Source organism: Filicampus tigris, chromosome 4 (genome assembly GCF_054856515.1).
Source record: "Filicampus tigris isolate MCC_2025a chromosome 4, RoL_Ftig_1.0, whole genome shotgun sequence".
Lineage (NCBI taxonomy): Eukaryota > Metazoa > Chordata > Actinopteri > Syngnathiformes > Syngnathidae > Filicampus > Filicampus tigris.
The window spans coordinates 19,382,673-19,405,067 of NC_141220.1; the positions used below are offsets into that span (position 1 = coordinate 19,382,673).

General features: G+C 41.4%; 2 protein-coding genes and 1 long non-coding RNA gene across 7 annotated transcripts; 1 reads left to right on the forward strand and 2 right to left on the reverse strand.

Moving 5' to 3' along the window:
• Positions 1–125: 125 nt before the first annotated feature.
• clpxb (caseinolytic mitochondrial matrix peptidase chaperone subunit Xb) lies at positions 126–15,284 on the reverse strand. 3 transcript variants are annotated; one of them, XM_086028270.1, is made up of 16 exons: positions 15,040–15,284; positions 12,963–13,004; positions 12,430–12,507; positions 9,289–9,446; positions 9,066–9,180; positions 8,310–8,464; positions 8,041–8,200; positions 6,597–6,638; positions 5,551–5,727; positions 5,256–5,420; positions 4,887–4,975; positions 3,855–4,019; positions 3,478–3,777; positions 3,303–3,395; positions 2,584–2,690; positions 126–1,426 (listed from the first exon to the last, which is right to left on the reverse strand). In XM_086028270.1, the coding sequence occupies exons 3-16, from the start codon at positions 12,482–12,484 to the stop codon at positions 1,336–1,338; spliced, it is 1,872 nt and encodes a 623-aa protein (XP_085884396.1). In that variant the 5' UTR covers positions 12,485–12,507; positions 12,963–13,004; positions 15,040–15,284; the 3' UTR covers positions 126–1,335. The 3 variants fall into 3 exon arrangements, with proteins under 3 accessions (XP_085884396.1, XP_085884397.1, XP_085884398.1); XM_086028271.1 differs by lacking the exon at positions 15,040–15,284 and adding an exon at positions 13,255–13,356; XM_086028272.1 differs by lacking the exons at positions 6,597–6,638; positions 15,040–15,284 and having other exon boundaries at positions 12,963–13,383.
• LOC147148830 (aromatase-like) lies at positions 15,193–22,087 on the forward strand. 3 transcript variants are annotated; one of them, XM_086028274.1, is made up of 10 exons: positions 15,197–15,403; positions 16,601–16,744; positions 17,572–17,722; positions 17,785–17,939; positions 18,783–18,959; positions 19,041–19,155; positions 19,324–19,438; positions 20,903–21,065; positions 21,218–21,459; positions 21,530–22,086. In XM_086028274.1, exons 2-10 carry the CDS (start codon positions 16,609–16,611, stop codon positions 21,830–21,832), a joined length of 1,557 nt encoding a protein of 518 aa, XP_085884400.1. In that variant the 5' UTR covers positions 15,197–15,403; positions 16,601–16,608; the 3' UTR covers positions 21,833–22,086. The 3 variants fall into 3 exon arrangements, with proteins under 3 accessions (XP_085884399.1, XP_085884401.1, XP_085884400.1); XM_086028273.1 differs by having other exon boundaries at positions 15,193–15,403; positions 18,783–19,155; positions 21,530–22,087; XM_086028275.1 differs by having other exon boundaries at positions 15,193–15,403; positions 16,601–16,644; positions 18,783–19,155; positions 21,530–22,087.
• Positions 15,428–22,082, reverse strand: LOC147148831 (uncharacterized). The gene is made up of 3 exons (XR_015086471.1): positions 21,199–22,082; positions 20,891–21,037; positions 15,428–16,712 (listed from the first exon to the last, which is right to left on the reverse strand). It is a non-coding gene; the product is annotated as an uncharacterized LOC147148831 (long non-coding RNA).
• Positions 22,088–22,395: the final 308 nt, after the last annotated feature.

A 22,395-nucleotide genomic window follows, 5' to 3' on the forward strand; every position in this document is an offset into this window, starting at 1 on the left:
AATGTTTTCTACATTTCTGTAACTGACATAATGGCGGGAATAAGAGCATTAAATCCTCACTAAAGGCCCAGCCAGATACCAAATGCACCGCCCGCCACACATCAAACAGACGCTACTAGTTAAAATTCTTATACAGATAGATTTTATTTATTTTGTGAACAATTACATTGTATGTGGTGGTGTTCCATAATAGACAACAGGGATAAGACGTTTAAAAAGAAAAGGAAACTTAAAAGCAGGGAGATCAGGTCTCATTTAATGATGTCATAGCACATTTTAGAAGTACAAGCAGTGTGGTTCGGTTGAAGAGCATCTTAATTGAAGACCACTCAATAGCAACAGAATGGGACAACACTAAAAAGTGGGTGAGAGACATAAAAATAACTATCAAGTCCTTCCGGGATGTGCTTTACAATTTTTTCACAAGATGAGTTGTGTGACGGAGAATCCGGATGACGTAAAGACAAATAAACACATAAAAATTTTAATTTCATCAACTTAAACCCTGCTTGCTAAACAGCCCTCTGAGTCTGAGATAAACACATGTATGTATATACAGTATATTTCCTAAAAAGTGGGCTGAACACCAAACATGAACTAATAACCATTGTGGCTGCTTAAAAGCTCCTCACCACTTCTAACAGGCTGTTCGTTGAGCGGCTAGTGTTACTTTTGCCTCGTTACTTGTTCTCTTTTGTAAGGTTGTCAAAATCAGTTTCCACATAATTGCCAAAGTAGCGCAGCACAATAACAGCCAAATCGTACTGATAGTGCGGACACCATTACGACAATGGTGGTCATGAGGATGTCATCAAAATATTGACGCGCTCATGGAATAATAACATGCCCTCCTGAAATAAGGCATTACTTGACATGGCCCCCCCTCCTTCCATGCTTCTCACTTTTTTTTTTGGTGCCATCTATTCGTTTTGCTTCTCTTGTCCATGGGCTGTCAGTCACAAGAGAAGGAAACAAAATGACCTTGCTATAAATGCTCTCACGAATAAAAAATGTATTATCTTTATATAGATAAAATTTTAACAATCACCAGAGATTGAAATAATTGTATAAAGGTCCAACCTGCGAGTGTGCTGCTAGACACACACACACACACACACCCGTACACGCACGCACACACACGCAGACACGCACGCACAAAAGGACCCGAGGTTGTTACAACTACTTGTTCATGGCGACAAACATCCTGGGTCGCAACCGCCTTCATTATCCCTAATAAAATGTCCATACTGTGTTTGTGGGGTCTCGAAGAAAACCCCAAGATGGTATCAGAAAGGGCGGTAGCAAACTGTCATTATGTGAAATGGATAACGCGGTTCAGTTGTTCGCAGCGTCCGCCTGTCGAGGCCAGTTCTCCTCCTCGATGCCAGAATCGTAGTCCTCTTCTGCCTGCTCCTTGGCTGGAGCCCTGCAAACACGCGTGCCCAGCCCGTTTAGGTTTGCGACTAAAGCAGAAACATTAACGGTCTATTAAAGAGAAAAGTCAAGTCAAAAAATGTCTTTCCAATAATATGTTCTATGCGGTCCCACTATTCTAAATATGGTACGGATAATACTGCGTTTGTGGAATATGAATTTAGCAGCAAATCCACCTGTATTTATCCATCTCAGGATGGCAGCTATTTTGTCATTGGCTGTCGACTGAAAATGACATCACAGTGATGAAGGGCACAGCTAGCAAACGTCACATGAACAAACCCAGAAAACCGATGAACCATGATTGGTCGATCAGTGACATTAGGCACTCTAATGAAGGGGCATCAAGGAAAGACGGAGAAGTCAAGGTAATTGCTAAGCTAACCTAAAATTAACAGGCAATCATTTAAGCAGCAGAGCGTATACAACTTTGCACAGTAAAATAGCAGGCAAATTAATGGAATCGTAATAGTGCTAAACAGAACTGGAAACCAGAAATGAATTAAGTTCCGTTACATCAAACAGGAACACACTTATAATATTCGTAAAGTTGTTTGTTTTCAAACCTGTTTTCTGAAGCTGAGCCATGACTAGTCGTTACCTCAGCCATGAGCAACTGTGATGTCATTTTCAGTCCACAGAAGTGACAAAATGGCTGCCCCCTGAGTTGGCTAAGAGTGGATTTTGCTGCTTCACTCATATTCCACAAATGCAATTTTAATCAGAATTCATCCATAGAACATATTCTTGGAAAAAAAATGTTTGGGTTGACTTCCACTTTAGAATTAGAAATTTCAAATGAAGTCACTGATTCTCTAAACAGCTCCTCAAACCAAAAACATGTTTCAAGCCTTGCTTATAGTGTCAATTCTGTTTAAATTCCGGTTCCTTTTAGTTCAGTCATTGCATCCATGAAAAAAAAAAAAGAAAAAAAAAAACCCTGTGCTTCTTGACAACATAGCTGTACCACTATGGCTCAGTGGGGCTAGCACATGGTTCAAAGTGATTGGCGGCATCTTGTGGCATCTTAATGCATTACATAGAGAGCACAAAATACGTCGCTAGCCAAGAACAGGTGAGTTTTTCAGTGTAGGTTTGCTGTCCTCGCGTACACCTCGGACACATTCACACATGGAAAGAGGCGCTGACCTGACGTATCTGGGCTGTATCTTCCCTTGGACGACCTCTTTGTTCAACTCGACAGCCATGATGTCAGAGTGCGGCACCTCAAACATTGGCTCCAGGAGAAGCTTTTCCTGTGGTGGATAATGAACATGTGTTCGAGTCAGGTGGGGAATTCAGTATCTGAATCTTCATTAGAGCCGCAGGTGTGGGTTATTTTTTATTTTTATTTTTTTTAGAACTGATCATCGTCCAATAATAGATTAGAACTGATTTAGCATTACTCAACAAAAAGTGCATGTGAGGTGCAGGTATTGTATTTGTCCACTTGGAGTCGCTATCCTCCATTAGTTACTTCTGCTTTGCAATAGACACGTTGCACTCGACTGTCTGCGTGTGACTGATCAATTTTAAATATTCTGCTTTCTACAGTACATACTTTTTTCTCCTTGTTCACTGCACCAATTTTATTACGATGGAAAGTGGCCCTCCGAAACCTCCAGGCAGAGATCTTGCAATTGAATTTTTTGAGTTACTTAATTCATCACCCCAGCCCAATCCATCTGTCACCAAAATTCACAGACTCACCCCAGAAAAATAAATGTCCCTTTGCAAAATGTGGAGAATGTAAAAAGAAATCTTGACTGCTACATAAAACAATATCGAAACCGAATTGCTCACTAACAAACAAACAGGCCAGAAGAAGACGACGGAAAGTATGACACACAAAATGCAGAATTACACACCATAATTGATCTCAGCCCACGAGCTCCCGTTTTTCTTTCCAGAGCCATGCGAGCGATGGCCTTCAAGGCATCTTGGGTCACATTGAGTTCACACTGAAAACAAAAACATTTTGTTGCTTTACGCTTGGGGGGGGGGGAAATGTGGATAATGATGACAAAGCTGCTTCTTTCTTACTTTATCCATGCTGAACAGCGCTTGGTACTGAGGCACCACAGCATTGCGTGGCTCCGTCAAGATGCGGACGAGTGTTTCTTCGTCCAGGCTGTGGAGTGGAACCACCACGGGGAGACGGCCCACGAATTCCGGGATCATTCCAAATTCAATCAAGTCTCTGGCCTCCACGTGCTTCAGCAGCCTGTCCTTCTCCTCGATCTCGGCCACCGTGTCGGTCTCGCCGCTGGTGTTGGCCAGGTCGGCTGCAGCCGCCGCGCGGCGTCCTTTTCCCAGATTGGATGGGGTTCCGAAGCCTAAATACTGCAAGGAATGACACCGATTAAAGCAAAAGCGCACAAAAGCAAACAGATGTTTGTGGGAGGGCATGTAAAAAATACCTTCTCGTTCTTTCTTCTGCTTATGATTCTGTCGAGTCCATTAAAGGCACCGGAGGCAACAAACAGGATGTTAGTTGTGTCCACCTGCACCGTTTCTCCTCTCAGCTTCCTGGAGTTTTTCTCAGGAACGTTGACAATTGTACCCTCTAAGAGTTTAAGTAACCCCTGACAGGAAGACAAAAACGCAAAGTCAACTAAAACTCGTACAGGGCAAGAAAGGAGAAATGATGCTGCTTCTTAAAGGGGAAGTCAACGCAAACATATTTTTTTGAAAAATATGTTTGGATAATGGATGGATGGATGTTTGTTCTATGCAAGCCCACTAGTTGAAACAGGGCATTCTGATAAATATTGCGTTTGTGGAATAAGTGTTAATCCCCTTGGTTTTCGCCATCTAGTCTCCTGTCGACTCAAAATGTCATCACAACTGCTCACAACGACCAATCACGGCTCAGATTCAGAGAACAGGTCAGCCGCGATTGGTCTTTGTGAGCAGTTGTGATGTCATTTTCAGTCGACAGAAGAAAAAAATGGCCGCCCACAGAGATACATTTTCCTTGTTAACTCATATTCCACAAATTGAATCAGAATGCCGTGTTTCAAGTAGTGGGCCTGCTGGGAACATATTCTTGAAAAAAATATGTTTGGGTTGACTCCCTCTTTATGTGCCCTGCGACTGGCTAGCAACCAATTCAGGGTGTCCCCTCGCCTACGGACAGGCTCCAGCACTCCCCGCGACCCTTGTGAGGAGAAGCGGTATAGATAATGGAGGGATGGACTTCCGCTTTAATGTTAGAGACACATTTAACTAGGGCCAAACAATTACTCAAATTCAAATCGATAATGTAATGTAGCGGAATGCCTTTTTCAAATCGCAAAGGCTGCAAAAAGCAAAACTTGGGTAAACTCGGTGGATAGGCTTCATATGATTAAAAATAATAATAATACTAAAAAAAATAAAACTAAAAATTAAAAAAAAAAAATCAGCCCTACAATGAACTATTCTTCCAGAGCTTTACTTGAATTTCTGACCTGCTGTACTCCCTCTCCTCCCACATCCCTCAGTTGATGGATGCCAGGCACACTGCCGATCTTGTCCACCTCATCCAGAAACACGATACCTGCAAGTACATCCAAGATGGTCAACCAGTGACTTTCTCAAGGAAAATCTCCATTCCTGTATGTTGTTTTTCTGTAATTGTTATTTGAGCTCATAAAACCAGAGGGTATAAATCACAATTAACCACTCTGGCCAAAACATTTGGTACGCCTCCAAAATCTTAACTTTACCGTTTCACCATCGTAAAAGTCGACTTTTAAACAACTAGGGCTCGCGTATGACTTGAAACTTTCATCAGGTTGTGGGCAGTGTTTTTGAACGCGTTCTCCTAGCCCAACTACCTTGCTGCGCTTTGTCCACAGAGTAGTTGGCGTCTTGCAGCAGTTTGGCAATAACTGACTCGATGTCTTCTCCCACGTAACCGGCCTGAGTGAGAGTGGTGCAGTCGCAAATCGCAAAGGGAACATCCAGGCAGCGAGCCAGCGTCTGCGCCAACAACGTTTTGCCTGTGAAAAGATTCGCCAGCACATTCGTACCGTGAAGTTCTTCATTTCTATTAATAAGGCTCGTCCGATTTGCAGTCCACAATCTGTGAGGCGCGACAAGCGGGACGTCGCGGCTGTGAGATTACGCTACCTGAGCCGGTCGGACCGAGAAGTATGATGTTGCTCTTCTCCAGTTTAATGTCGACATGTGTGGAGTCCAGGACCTCCCCGCCCCTTCTCTCTTGGGGCGCCTGCTGGCTGCTCTGCTGCTGCACGGAGGCTCCCAAAGCGTTGCCATGGGGGCTAATCCCTGCGATCTGCAGCAGCTCTGCGACCACAAAACAGAATGCGCCGGTGTACAGTCAACGACTGATTTCGTCTCTGAGAAGACGTTTCACAAACGACGAGAACAAGCGCGGAGACGCGCTCCAAAATAGTAACGGTGAAGTGGGTCATTTCTTCATTCATTCAATGTGAGCAGTGATTATAAACTAGACTACGACTAAAAATACACACGGCGGAGTCAGTGCCAGCGTGGATGTGTAAAACGAGCAGGGGAGGATTGTATAGCAAAGTACAGATGTGAATGTAGGTCAGTGGGATACTTGATCTTATTGTCTGCAGAGTAACTGGCACAGTTTCGATATCTTATGCGAAGGGTGGTCGAGCCATAAAGTGCATATCAGCTGTCATATCATTTAACACTGTTCGAAGTGGACTGCTAGTGTACGCTCACTTTTATGTGCAACTGAAACTGTACGTAAACCATGTAGGATCAAACTCCATTCTTCATATTTACATTACCTTGTGTATTCAATTAATTGGAAAAGGATGATAGAAAAAAATATATATATCCATCTATCCATCCATTCAAAATTATTTGGAAACGTCCATGTGTAAAAAATAAAATGCCTCACCTCGAATCAACCCCTTACCTCTAATAAATCACTGGTACTTTATTTTCATTATAAGGGGATAGCAAAATCAATTTTCTTTTTCAGAAGCAAAAGTCATTGTGAAGCATTGAGATAGATTAGAGTATCATTTTTTTTCATTTCCAGCTCTAACGATCTGTTATTGAACAGAGATCCCAAAAATAAGAATCAGGTCTGTATGATTTTGGCATTTGTACAATAAACAGTATGGCAAAGAAATAAAAGCTGTGTTGGACACGATGATGGCGGCCCGATCACTTACTTGTGAATCTGTATTCATCCTCTCGTCTTCTCATCTCTAGCTCTACAAGGAGAGGATCAAATTGCTCACATCAATATTAGCATTAGCACTACACGCGTCAGCGACACAAGCGCCGACACTGCAGCTCATACTGTGTGACATCATTATTGAACAAATGCCAAATTATACAGCCAAAAAGGGATGCAAATTTATGCAATCGCCGTTATCATTTCTCCATTTTTACAAGTAGGCGCCACTTGACTCAGCCCGTTCTGCAAGGCAACTAATTCACTTTATATCTCCCTCTTAAGGCTCTGATACACCAAAACGACGTTCACCAACAGTGACAGACGCTTACCCCCTGTGGCGTCCGGCCGGTTGTCGGCACGTCACGCTGGCAAAGCACACCGCAACGACAGACAGCGACGCTGACCATTAAAGTACCTTCTGGCATGTGTGAGATGTAATACCCTTCCATACCATCGGCGGCGGTAGTCACCATTTCTCATGGTTAGAAAAATCCAACCGGAAAGCTGTTGGCCGGGGGCTGAGGGAAACAACGTAAATGCATTCGGCTCTATTCTTCGCTCACGATGAACTCCCACGCAAAGTAGAGCATCGCGTTCTTGACACGGTATTGTGAAATACTTACATTGTCAACCCTCGCTCTTGTACTTGTAAGAAGATTAAAGCAGCGAAGGCGCGCTCACTGTTTATCCGCATTTGTCACATCCCGTTGGTGCTCCGAGCCCTGATTTGCTGGCTAGCAGCCAATCAGAGTGACCAACTGTCACGGCTGGCGACGCCGGTTCAACATACGTAAACGCCCCCAAGACGCTCACAGACGGGTTACGACACTACGACGGTGGTCAATACACCAATCAGACGGCGTTTAAAGACGCCTCGGCGCTTCACGACCTCCGACGTCCGTTTGGTCTATCAGGGCCTTTATATTTCACATACAGTAATCCTTTAGTTCCTCAAAGCGGAAGTCAACCCAGACATATTTTTTTCTAGAATCTGTTCCCAGCAGGCCCACTAGTTGAAACACGGCATTCTGATTATTTTTGTGTTTGTGGAATATAAATTAAGCAGCAAAATGCACTAGATTTTAGTCACCTTTGGGGGCTGCCATTTTGCCTTCTGTCGACTGAAAATGACATCACAACTGCTCACAACGACCAATTGCGGCTGACCTGTTTTCTGAATCTGAGCCGTGATTGGTCGTTGTGAGCAGTTGTGATGTCATTTTCAGTCGACAGAAGGCAAAATGGCCGCCCCCCAGAGATGGCTAAAAACGAGTGGATTAACACTTATTCCACAAACACAATATTTATCAGAATGCCCTGTTTCAACTAATGGGCTTGCATAGAAAATATTCTTGAAAAAAAAAATGCTTGCGTTGACTTCCCTTTTAAATAGAAACTGGCAAAGGAAACAGCATTAGCAAGAATGCAGTACTGACCCCGAGGTGTCAGAGACGGTTGTTTTTCCACCTCCACCTGCTGGCGACTGCCGGCAGGGATGTTGTTGTAGATGCGCTTATAGTGATTGTACACAGCCACGGCCAGCACCTTCTTAGCATAGGACTGGCCCACGACATACTTGTCAAGGTAGGCGTAGATCTGGGAGAGGGGGATAATCAATTAGCATGAAAGCAGAATGCAATAAATCATGTGGATGGAAAGGTGCTTATTTAATTTATTTGTGTGGGTTTTTTTTTTTTTTTGTCACCTTCTTGGGGGGAGGGGGAGGTTTCTGTGCAAAAGCCAGTTTGACAGCCTCCGCTGCAGACTCGGGCTCTTTGTTTAGTCCCTTCTTGGAGTCCGTCTCGGACAAAACCACAAAAAAGTGGTGGCATTTTTCACATTTGACGAATCGTGTTGATGCTTTAGGAGACAACCAAACATGGAGCAAATTAGACAAAACCTGAAAAGACTGCTGGAACATTTTTAAAGTAAAAAAACAAAAACAAAAAAAATGTTTATTTTGTAAATAATTCAATAGTGAGACATTAAAGTGAAAAAAATAGAACACTCAGCAGCTATACAAGACAATGGGCACAATCGAATGAGGTTTTAATTGACATCGTCAGTTAGTCGTTTAACAATATATAGTGCGTTTCATTTTAGCGCAGGGACAATAAAGTACGTCAAATCCTAAAAAGCACGCTTGAGGTTAGTGAGGCTGTCAAGACGTTTTTTTGTTTACTCTCAACTGGAACGCTTTGAGGCCAGACCTCAGAAATACACGTGGTATATTTATCCTACCATGAAGTCTGGAATGCAGCAACAGGCCATTGCCACATTTCAACGTTGAAGTCACTTGCATAAAAGTTACACAGTTACAGCATTGCAGAAATACTGCACGTACGCAATCCAATTTTCCAAGTGTAATTGAAACTAGTGTTGTGGTTCGGCTTATGGAAACATCTTTCGCTTAGCGCTTCCGTCAGACAAGCCAATTTAAACGATTGTCATGTCTACTCACAAACAAATGTTTCCACATGTGTGCAGGGGTCTCCACATTTGGGGCAGCGGAGCTGACTCCCTCCCTTGCCGGATCCTCCGGAACCCGAGGCCCTCTTCGCCTCACTGATGCTTTTCTGTGTAAACACAATCTCGTGTTACTGTACATAAACACCATCTCCAACCATGTACAAAGCAGACGGCCATAACAAACAATATACGAGAAAGATGTGCCAGAAGATTACCTTTCCGCCATCGCTCCCAGTGTCCTTTGTGGTGCCGTCCTTGGAGGCAAAGCAGACGGCAGTTTCGGAAAATGATCTCACCCGCACATGGGGCAGATGAGCGTCCCTTGAACCATGACGACTCAGAGAATAAAACTGCAACCGGGAGCAGGACAATCCTTGAGTGGAGACAGCAACAGACCCAGATTCAAAAAGTGCAATAAAAGGCAACAATCAAACTACCCCAAAAGCTACCAAAAAAGAAAAAAAAAAAAAAAAAAAAAAAAAAAAAAGAAGAAAATCAGTATTTGGATTCCTGTAAATTATTTGTCACTGTTGGTCACAGAAAGGAACATCTTATCTTTCAAACAGTTTATCAGTGTACTCTTCTTTAAATATTGAATTAAAAATATCTATCAAGGTGTGACACATTACAGCTTCAGTGAATTTTGGCACAGAAAGTCAAACTCAAGGCCTGCTTGTCAGATTTGGCTGAAAGCTTGCCATATATTTTTCTTGACTTCTACTCAAAACTTGCCATAAAAAAATGACAGCCAAACGTAGCTGCAATTATGCCATATGATGGGGCAATAATTAGGTTTGCTAAAGGGATACACTTTAGTCACACCGCTAGTTCATAAACAAACACTATATAGCAGAGCTTTCGCTAGCAGACGTGATGGCTCGCTATTACATACTCTCTGTAAAACTTGCATTTTGCCTGCTTCACATGCAACCAAAGCAATATGAAATACCATGATTAGCATTTTATGCACTGTTCATTTCCTCAAAAGAAAACAAAATCACCGATGTTTCAATTTCCCAAAAAGAAAAGATTTAACCTATTGATGTTATAGTTGAATGTCCATTACATCTGCCCCTGTTAAAACAAAATCAGCCTATGGATTTTGTTCCCTTACTGTACGCGGTGTGAACGAAACCATCTCAAAAACCAAAGTATGTAATGTGATTTTTGGTATTTTGCACATCTGTGTGTCGTTGCAAATGTCCCAGGCACAAGCAAACGGCAACATGACCGGCGATGAAAACAAATTTGACACATTTTAGCGAGTTGACAGGACGAACAGAATTCTTTTGGAATATAGTCCTCCTAGTTACAGTTTCGATCATATTAGTGGTGGAAACTGTTTCAAACATTTAAAAATCAAACATATATATGACTGCCAAAACAAATGAATCATACTCATGGAATCATTGCTGAATTTATAGTGCTACTGTCTTACTCCTTATTTGCTTAGCCATTGGATAATTGTATAGCCTCACCGTGACCAGCCAAATTACCCTTTCACAATCAGACAATATCCAACACAAGAACTGCTTCAAAAATTAGGCTTAACAAAGATAATTATGCTTTGTATTGAGTGACATAATGAGATTACAGATTGAAGTCGGGTTTGAACTGATCAACAATCAAATGCTGTTCCACTAGATGGCTGAAGGTACAATTAATCTTTGTATCTGCCTGTTACCATTCATACAACAGAATAATAGCTTTGTGTTCAACTACAATGACCCAGTTTGCACACTCACAAAGTAAGTTTGTGAGTAAATTGAGATAAGATTGTTATATCAGAATATGGAGAGTACTTTTTGTAACTTTTGTTTGGGCGGTAAACCGTGAGATTTTGCTGATGTAAAATATGTGCCTTGATGGGTGGTAATCTGCTACATTTACTCCATAGCATGTACTTAAGTAACTTTATCGATAAATTGCAGAGCTGGGCATCGCCTAACTGCCACCGAGTTACCGTCTGCATATTTAAACAACCCACATGGTCCCAGTCCATCCCTGGTCGGTGACAGCCAATTAGCGCCGAGAATGTAATCTTCACGTCGGCGCCGCACAAGCATACACGCCGCCAAACTAAGACAAAATATCAAACAAAGACAACACCCACACACACACACACACATCAGTGGTGATCGGTGAAATAAAAACAATATGGGGCACGTCATTGCCTCTGTGGGACCGCAATGTACGCAACATTGTTTTATTTGTTATTTTTTCCTTACTCGACCGTGTGTCAGGAGTGCGGCACCCGCGTGTGACGTGGTACAGGTTAAGTCCGTTCTCGATGCCGTTTGGCTGACTCGGACCTACTGGGAACTAGTGGGTCGTTTAAATATGCAGATGGGAACTCGGTGGCGGTTAGGTGATGCCTAGCTCTGATAAATTGCACAATAAATTGCAATCAAATAAACGTTTACCTTAAAGACTACTAAAAAAAGAAAAGAAAGAGAACAGTGATGTAATGAGCTATGATTAGTGTCTGCCTAAAAATGTCAACATTTCAGCTTCCAAGAACTCCACTACAGACGACTTGAGAAACAGAAGAGGCTGCCTGGGTCTGCTTTTTGACTATGTAATTCTCTGTAGAATAAAACCAGCAGTTCAACCACAGCATGTAAATGCAAATTGCAGTTCCTCCGACCTAATAAGACCTGTTGGAGATTTATTTTCTTTGCTGCAAAAAAAGGGTGATGCAAATTCAAAGGATTAGGAAGGGAAAAAAAACAACCTGCAATGTATAGTATGCATAATTATTGACACCCCTGGTTAAAGATGTATTAGAAGCCGAGGATTCTGCCAGCAATAGGATTCAGTTAAAATGATATTGTTGAGCACTATCGGAAATTGCACTTGTTTTATATTCTTTTCTATTTGACTTTCGGGTTTGAAAAAAAAGTTACTCGCCAGTTGGTCAGTACTTGAGTAGTTTATTGTACTTACACAAGTAAATATTTGGAGGGCTAGCTTTTACTTTGACTTGAGTCTTACAAAGTACTCTTACTTGAGTACAAATCTTGGCTAATCAATCAACCTCTGGCATTTGGCCGAAATGTAGGGTAACACTGAATTTAGACTATGACGGTGCACCAACGAATGTCTGCCTGTCGCGTTTTGGGGTACACGTCGTCAAAGTCATAATGTGCACATTTCTTCAAACACAAGTAAAAGAAAATTACCTTGTGACATTTCATTACAATCTGTTTTCGTGTCAAACGCGTTTAAAAATTGCACTGCGTTTTTGGACGCTTGGCATATCAAAACAAACTGCCATCTGGATTGTTAGCTTGAGACCTACTTTCAGGCTACAATTTAGCAAAACAACAATGTCATGCAGCCTCAGCATTCCTTACCTCGATGAGCTGTATTTAGGAGCAACCTTGCAGCCGAGCTACATGGACAGGACATAACTCCTCTTTTGTGTCAAAATCCTGAAAGCACATTGGAAGGCACAAAGTGGTTTAACGAACAGTTTGCTGTCATCGGAGCCGATGGCGTGCAAAGCTAAGCCATTTCATAACTACAGCGTCACGGTTAGCATTAGCACACCAGGTCCTTGGCTAATAAAGACTACAACTTCTGCGGTTTGTTACTTAAACAACGTGGAATACACCGACTGACTGGAATATTATTAAATATCGTTGTAAACCCACATCTATATCAATAAGGCAAAAACATAGATAAACAACGTAACAAGTCTAGGTTATGAGAGCAGGTAACAGCATAGGCCCAGGCCAGCATGACATAATATTTGTCCCTCATCTCGCGACAGTCTTGGAAAGGAACTGTGGCGGAGTTAAGAGTTTAAAACAACAACAACAAACAGTGCCATTGGCAAACAATAGGTGTAACAGCAGCACTAAAAGCCATTTCTGGTTCTACTCACGAGGAATGACGAAATCAGCTGCAGTCTTGACAGCTCCCCTGCCTGAAAAGAAAGTGCTTCAATTTTCAACAGTTCAATGTGACAGGTCCACCTAGTTGAAATACTATTATCGCACTGCCAGTCGCGTGAAATGGAAAGCGTCGACTTGTTGAGGCCACTGTTTCCCAGGTGTGATGTAAGTGAGGTTATGAAGTAGGTCGGTTGCCCCCCAACTGCGACTGGCTAGCGAGATAGCTAACTAGCAAACTCCCCTTCTTGCTTGCGCGTAGGAGCGATTTCGCTACGTACTAACATTACATGGAGGCTTGCGTATCCACTCAGTTTGAGATCTGCAGTGCTTGCTCAACAGTATACTATAGGAGGAGGTGCTCTTCTTCGAGGCAAGCCAAATTTGAGATGTGTTTTGTTTATGTAGTGGTTTTGTTGCTTTGACGCTAGAGGGAGACAACGTTTAAATTGACGATACCACAAGGAGCACCGTCATTGGCCCGAGCATCTGCCAATCATATACTTGCTCATAAGTACTCCCCGCCCCCTTACGTCGCCGATATGGGCAATGGTCAAAATGTATGACCTCGTTCATAACTTCAGCGTTCAGACTGCGGTCATTTTTCTTTCTTAGACAGATGTTTATTAATTAACGCTGTATGTGAGAGTGTACAGACTGATTGGCGTGCGATGTAATTAAATACACGATGTGACAAAGTAAAAAATACTGATTCATATTTGTACTTATCTTCTGCGTTATCGAATGAGAATTATGGTAGCCCATAAGGGTAAAAAAAAAAAAAATCTCAAACTATCGAAAGGGGCACGTCAGGTAGACAGAGGTTGATTACTTTAGGTTCATTTACACAATTTGTATTTTAATGTGTTACAATTTCCGTTTATTTTATAGTAGTAGAAAGTTTTTTTTACGAAATTCTCGCTCTCAAAATTGCTCTCATTTCACCATATGAGAATTAGCTCTCAATATTAATTGATATATTAAAGCATTTCCCGAGGTGAAATCCCAAAGCATTGCCCACTCGGCCTCCATTGCAGCCTGATCATCCTGGAAGAGGGATTCCCCCATCTGTGGTCCCTTCTTAAGGTTTCTCATTTTTCCCCAGATTTTTTTTTTTTTTTTAGTTTTTCCTTGCCCTCCTGGAGGTTAAGATCAGGGGATGTCGTTAATATGTTGTCAACTATGGGCATGTGAAGCCCTTTGAGACCTTGTGATTAAGGGCTATATAAATCAATTTGACTTGACCTAGTTATAATTCTTTAATAATCAGATATTTGAACACAAATGGCACATCTACACATGTAGACAGACAATATAACAATACGGAGGCATATATTATTTATCCTCTGCGAAAAAACCCTATTGTGACAGCATCTTACTGAATCATATACAGGGTTATGAAACTCTTTTTTTTCTAAAATGTTTTCTTATTTTATTTTACAAACAGCATTCTGGCTCATGCAGTGCTGTTCTACATAACTACCCTAACCCTAACTACTGTTCAATAATAAATAAGTTAGATAAATACATCTTAACATGTTGCTAGTAGTAGCCTTCCTTTTGTTGCAACATGGAATATGTCAAACTGTACCTTTCAAGAATGAGATTTAGTTGTTCTACAGTGTTAAACAAGCTTTGTATTAAACTAATGCATAAGAAACAGAGTTTTCCAGAGCATTCCAATTATCCAGACAGTCTCTACCACAACAAGCAAAGGAGGATTTGAGCCAAATTGGCAACGTTAGTAAACGTTGGAATATGTTGATCAAGAACATACGCTTTGCCATCGAACTTGAATGATGTCTCCAACACCCACATTAATTCTCTTCTCTATTTTTCTACTTTACAATTTAATTTCAGCTATTATTTTCTCTCCTTGCTAAGCAGTGACAGCAGCATGGACTGAATTATTACTCATTATTCTCCTTTATTCTCCTTTTGGAACAGTTAAATCCTCGCTCCCTTTGACATAGGTCGGTCTGACCCAGCTAATTAAGTTCCCCTTGAAAAGCCTCCTCACTCCAAAGATTTGGGAAGCAGGCTTTCTTTCTTTCTTCCTTTCAAACAAACCTCAATGTGCAGCAAGGCCATGTGAAGACGAATTGAAGAACTTTGCTTTTTCATCCTTATTAATAAAAACATTTCTTTGGCGGGGCGGGTTGTTTTTGAGGTTGCTTTGTGGCTCAGATGTGCTCTGCCCATTGCTCTGTGCGCGCTGTGGTACTCGAGACGCCCAAGTGCTCGTGTTTCTAGGCAACAAGGAAGAAAGTGAAAGCCTTAAGAAAAAAGAATGAAACGAAGGATTTAGAAACTCTTAAAACACATTGATTTAATTTGCTGGAGAGAACAACTCATCTTATAAAACGGGTGAAGGAAGCACTGCATCCGCTCAGACGGCACTCCAACCTGACTGCAGCATCCGTGGAGCACAAAGGTGAGCAGGGCAACTTAAATAAGAATTGTTTTATGAACTAAATTACCTTAAAAACAATTTAACAGAATGTGTGTGTTTTTTGAAGTGTTATCTAGGAACAAAAGATTAGAACTATAAATTGTAACTATTAAAATGGGAGTTCTGTTTTTTTTCTGAAATGATGAATATATATTCAGAGGGATACATAAAGACTTAAAAACAAAAACAGATAAAGGCATAGTTGTGCAGTTTAAATGAAATGGGCTTCCCCCAGTATGCTTTGTTTTTTATATTTTTCATGTCATCATTACATTATTATTGAACTATATATTGACTCTAAAACTAAAGGTGTTCAATAGTTTGAGATTGCTAGCATGTCTCAGTGTAATGATAGGCACTGTGATGTACTGTAAATCAGTGGTTCTCAAACTTTTCACCATGCAACAACCTAAGGAAAGAAACACTTCTGCTTTCCAAGTGCAACCATCACGACCAACATTAAGATACATTATAGTAGGCCTAGGTGTTCATAAAAAAAAAGACAGTTTATTCCTATAAAGTATATTAAAAGGGGATGTTAAATCAAAAATGTGTTTTACAATAATATATTCTATGAGGTTCCACTAGTCTAAAAACGGTATTCTAATTAATATTGCGTTTGTCAGTTGATGTGGACTAAAAATGACATCACAGAGCCGAAGGGCTCAACTTGCAAATGTCACATGACCAAACCCAGAAAACAGCCCTGATTGGTCCTTACCTGAGCCCTTAGGCACTGTGACGTCATTTTCAGTCAACGACAAGTGGTGAAATGGCCGCCCACTGACAGGAGGATTTTGCTGCTTCATTCATATTCCACAAGCATAATATTAATCAGAATGCTGCGTTTAGACTCATGAATATGTTATTGGAAAAATATTTTTGACTTGACTTCTCTCCTCTTCAATATTATTGTATGTCACTGAAACATAAGGCACAATTCAACTATTAACACCGTGCTAAAATATAACAGGGGAAACTATTTAAATAACGATCCATTAAGACATATTGCACATAAAAGTTTAACTTAAATTACAAGAAAATAAATGTTAAATCATTATAAAGAATTTAAAACTAAGCACAGCTCAACTTATTGAAACTGATTCGACTTTGGAGGAGAAGGCATTTGTGTTTCAACATGAATCATAGTTGTTTGTTGCTCTGTTGCCAAAACATTAGGTACAGTCATGTCGCTGTTGGAGGTGCTCACCATCGGCCACATGGTAGGTTACCCGGTGTCGGACGTCCTTACTTTACTGCTTCTTCTTCTGTTGCTGCTGCTCCTCACCACCTGGGAATGGACTCACTGGTCAAACATACCAGGTAATGCCTATAGGATAGTAATGTAAGTAATTGTGCGCACCTCACAATCAATTCACTAATTAATCCAAGGATGAATTACAGTAATCCCCAGCCATCGCAGGGTTTACATTCCAGACCACCCCCACAGTGGGGGGAACTCTCCAATATAGAACTACCCTATTCCCTAGGCATATTTTAAAGAATTTATGGCACTTCATTTTCTTAAAGGTCACACTTTCAAAATAATAAAAACACATTTAAACATAATATATTGAGAGAGAGCAAGAGCAACAGATAACGCTTAAGTATCATACAAACAATCCAACTGTACTGATCCCTCTATGTGATTACAGTAAACAAGTCTCATTATTTTCCAAAATAACACATTTACCTTGTCATCTCACAATACACATCAACATCATGCCCAAAGATTTCGATTAGAAAATGGATTTAGAGACGTCATTTTCTGTAGGTGTAAAAAGAAGGATTGAAGAGGATTTTGACAACAATCCTCAGCTAAAACTCGGCTGAGCTGAAATACTTCCTGATTTCATTGTTCTTCTTTGGAATTTACACCGTGCCAAAGAAAATCGTCTGCTGCCATCTAATGGTCGACGGTGGAATTACACCTAAAATAAAACAGAGACAGCAAAAAACAGCACAAACTAGACAACAAAAAACACAATCCCTGAACATGTGATGGGGGAGGGGTGTTATTAGATCTATTCATATTTAGAGAATGCTCTTTTCGCTCACAGCATGATTTTAACCATGACAAGCGCTATAGAAAATTAAATCAGATTCATGTAAGCAAAGGCATCTTCATCAATTCCCCCCTCTCCCTTCAGGTCCATCTTTTATGGCAGGACTCGGTCCCGTTCTTTCCTATGCTCGGTTCATCTGGACCGGCATCGGAACAGCGAGCAACTACTATAACAACAAATACGGCAGCATTACGCGGGTGTGGATCGACAGCAAGGAGACCCTCATCATCAGCAGGCAAGTCTCTCTGAGGTCGAACCTTTTGCACGATTGTGTCATCAGTCAAGCTTCGCTTGCAGGTCATCTGCCGTCTATCATGTCCTGAGGAGCGCTCACTACGTGGCCCGATTTGGGAGTAAAAAAGGCTTGGAGTGTATTGGGATGGAAGGGAGGGGAATCATTTTTAACAGCGATGTGGAACTCTGGAAAAAAGTCAGAACTTATTTTTTGAAAGGTGAGGAATTCTTTTTTGGTGTGTGCATCAAATTGGATGGCTTTGTATTCTTGTGAGGCAATACAAGTTTACCGAGATAAGGCACATATTTTGAAATCAACAAGAAATTTTGTGAATGTGTTTAAAGGAGAAAATGACTTGTAGCTACTGCAACTGTCAATGTTAATCATTATCTCATCTATGGCATTTTGCAATGTGTGTCAGCACTAAGATAGCGGAAGACAAAGTTGTGTGGTTGTTTTATACACACAATTACACATGTATTTCTCTACAGCGTACATATATTTATAATGAATATGATCATATTTTGTCTTATGTAAAAAAACAAAACACAACATTTTTCATGCTGTTTCAATCCATGCATGACAATTGCACTAGTTAAAAAAAATTAGGATTTTTTTATTTTATTTTATTTTATTTTTAGCGCTGATTCCTACTTGTTTTTTCTCTAGTACATCAGGTTTTCATAAAAATAAAAATAGAAATACATTTTGTAATATTCAAGGATTAGGTTCAGCAACAGGTGGAATTTTTCTGGGGAAGGTCACAGACATTTACATTAAACAACAAATTACAACACATGGTAACATTTGTAACATTTGTATCGGGCAAGCTTTTATAGGTCAAACTTTAAAACAACAAACTCAAAAATCTTATGTACTAGAAAAAGTAAAGACATTTTTCAAATCAGCGTCAAAAATACTTAATCTCTGATTAAAATTTGCTGTTGACCAGTGTTGCCTTCACATGACGGTTGTATATAAAATCAAATCTAAGTATGTGAAAAAATAAAATCCCATTTTACATGTGTAAACTCATCCTACACATTTTATGAATTGCCAGCCCTGACAGGACCTGGTCTTAAGAGGACAGTGTCTATCTGCGTGAGTTCCACAGCAGAACATTTGGATCAGCTCCAAGACATGACAGACCAGTCGGGACACGTGGACGCTCTCAATCTGCTGAGAGCCATCGTGGTTGATATCTCCAACAAACTATTCCTCAGGGTGCCTCTCAACGGTCAGATGAGAATATACTTCTTATTCGTACGTCTGATTGTCAAACTGCCGATTCAAATGTTTTTTTTTTCCTATATTTCAGAGAGGGACTTGTTGCTGAAAATTCATAACTATTTCAAGACTTGGCAAACGGTTCTGATTAAGCCGGATATATTCTTCAAAATTGGATGGCTCTACAGTAAACATAAAAAAGCAGCGTAAGATGCGATGACACATTAAAAACAAACAAATACGTATCTTTCAATCCGATGATTAGCCTCATGTGATACATGAGCAGACTATACTTTGAGGAAAAGGAATTGACTCCCTCAGCACTCATGGTCATGCATGCTCTTGATTGTTGTGTTGCTTTGTTTTATCACCAGCCAGGAGCTTCAAGACGCAATGGAGATGCTTCTTGACTTCAAAAGAAAGACTATTCAAGAATCCGAGAAGCTGGATGACGAGCTTGACTTTGCAACGGAGCTTATCTTCGCTCAGGTGACATATCACCTGTTCATTTCTCGGTGACAACTCTGTCATTCGGGGCGGTGCCCTGCACTGTATCGAATCCAATACATATTTTATAATGAATACAGAGCGAGATTCCAATCCACCGCTTGTTCTTGGTAGGATTGCGGGTGAGCTGGAGCCTATACCAGCTGATTTATAGGGCAAAGGACTCACTGGCAGTGGCGGCAATCATCCGTCTTCCACCATCCTAGGACATTTTATGTAGCACCGCCTCCTGCTGTCGACTGAAATTGACGTGCAAATACCCATGGGTTCGCTTGCACACGTCACGTGACCAAACCCAGAAAACAGGTGAGCCGTGATATTCGCAATGCGGGCCCATGCGAGTAGCTCTGGCTGCAGAGCGCAGGTAGAGGAGTGGCTGAACGTGGGGGTTGACCCAAACCTTTGACTCCGCCCAGATGTATTCTAAACACCTTTTTTTTTTGTTAAAATATTGCCTCAGTGGCTTTAATGATGCGCCGTCTTGTGACGTCACCGTTATTTTTTTAACACTTTTTTGAACATCGAAAATGACAAACTCTCAACCCTCAGTCAGTCAGCTACACTGGTTGCAGTTCGCAGATCGGTGTTGGACCAAATGTGGGTGGAGCTAAATGTTTGACTACCTGTTTGATGAACGGCCATTTTGACATCAATTCTGGATGAACAGAGGGACTTAGAGAGCCACGGTTCAAAAGTTGTGGTGAAAAGATGCCCTCCGCATAAAAATGAAAAAGTTGGGTGCAGTACCATATGTCCCCAGCAGTAGGCACACTCTCTGGATGGATTAGGTTAGTACAGTATTTGGGTTTTGGTCAATCGATAGAAGTCAAGACAGGGTAGAGAGTTTGTAATTTTCAATGTTCAATTAATTAAAAAAAAGGGTTTGATGTCATAAGACAGCAGATCATTAAAGCCACCCAAACATTTTCAAAAAAAAAAAAAAAAAAAAAAAACCCAAAAAAACAGAAGAACAAGGCTCTTAGGAGTCGAGAATCTGCGTGGGTTGAGTCAAACATTGAAGTCCACTTCCATGTTCAGCCACTCCTCGATTTAGACTCGGCCTATGGGCACTGCCACATCAATTTCAGTCACCGGCAAGGGCGGTGCTACATAAATTGTCAGCCTCCTTGGATGGCTAAAAACGAGTGGATTATTCTGATTGATTCTTATTCCATTAACACAGTATTAATCCGAATACAGTGTTCAGACTAGTGGAGGCACATAGAACATATAATTGCAAAGAAAATGTTCGCCTTGACTTCCACTTTAGGTTTCCATTCATTTCTTTTGCCCAAAGTCAGCTGGGACAAGCAGGATGTAGCTCACCACAATCCTGAACATTTCGGTAGTTAACTACAAATAGGGCTACCGTGTCCTATGCAATTGCTGCAGCCTTAGTTTAATCACATAAAAAACCCACTGAGCCAATCTGACCTGACTGAACAGAACCAAGGGGAGCTCTCTGGGGACAACGTGAGGCAGTGTGTGCTGGAGATGGTGATCGCCGCTCCTGACACTCTCTCCATCAGTCTCTTCTTCATGCTGATGCTGCTCAAACAGAACCCAGAGACAGAGAACAGCCTGGTAGAGGAGATGGACGCCGTCATCAGTATGTTGAAATGATCTTAGTATTCATCAGTATTCAGGCAGGAATTATCTGACTTAATTCAGAGAATAAATATATATATTATTTGGTATATATATATTCCACCACTTGCATTAACGAATAAAATCCTTCACACCTTACCACTGTTGTCACAGGTGACAGTGGAGCAGAAAATGTGGATTACGAACGTCTGAAAGTGTTGGAAATTTTCATCAATGAGTCGCTGAGGTATCATCCGGTGGTTGACTTCACCATGCGCAAAGCGCTGAAAGATGACGTCATTGACGGAATCAGAGTTAAAAAAGGAACAAATATTATTCTCAACATTGGTCTCATGCATAAAACGGAATTTTTCCCCAAAGCCAAAGAGTTCAACCTGCACAATTTTGACAAATCGGTTAGTCCTCCAGTATTGCACTACAAAACGCCTCATTTATTGAACCTCAACATGACCTCTTTCTTGCCAGGTTCCCAAACGTTTCTTCCAGCCGTTTGGATGCGGGCCTCGGTCCTGCGTGGGCAAGCACATCGCCATGGTGATGATGAAGGCCGTCCTGGTTACGCTCCTGTCTCGTTTCAGCGTGTGTCCGCGCCAAGGTTGCACCGTCAACAGCATCAGGCAGACCAACGACCTGTCCCAGCAGCCAGTGGAAGACGAGCACAGCCTGGCCATGCGCTTCATCCCGAGAACAACTCAACCTGCATACGCTCTCCACGCCGACACCGTCGGCTCAGACTACTTGCTTGCACTGTCTGAAAAACGTTTCTAAATTCGTACCCTGCTATGGCTCGTCACTGGGGCAGTAGCCTCTAAGGTACAAACAAGGTACTTTGTGTGACCCTTACAATTTGTAATGATATACTTTTCCCTACAAAGAGTATTGCCTAGATCAGGGATGGACAACAATATTTAAAAAGCTTAACCTACCACACCTGATCAGTTTTAAAATGGAAATCAACCCAAACATATTTTTTTCAAGAATATGTTCTATGCAACCCCACTAGTTGAAACAAGGCATTCTGATAAATATTGCGTTTGTGGAATAAGAGTTAATCCACCCGTTTTTAGCCATCTCAGGGGGCGGCCATTTTGTCACTTCTGTCGACTGAAAATGACATCACACACCCTCGGGGCTCAGGTAACGACCAATCACGGCTTACCTGTTTTCTGAAGCTGAACCGCAATTGGTCGTCACCTGAGCCCTGAGCAGTTGTGATGTCATTTTCAGTCGACAGAAGTAACAAAATGGCCGCCCCCTGTGATGGCTAAAAAGGGGTGAATTTTGCCGCTGAACTCATATTCCACAAACGCTATATTAATCAGAATGCCGTG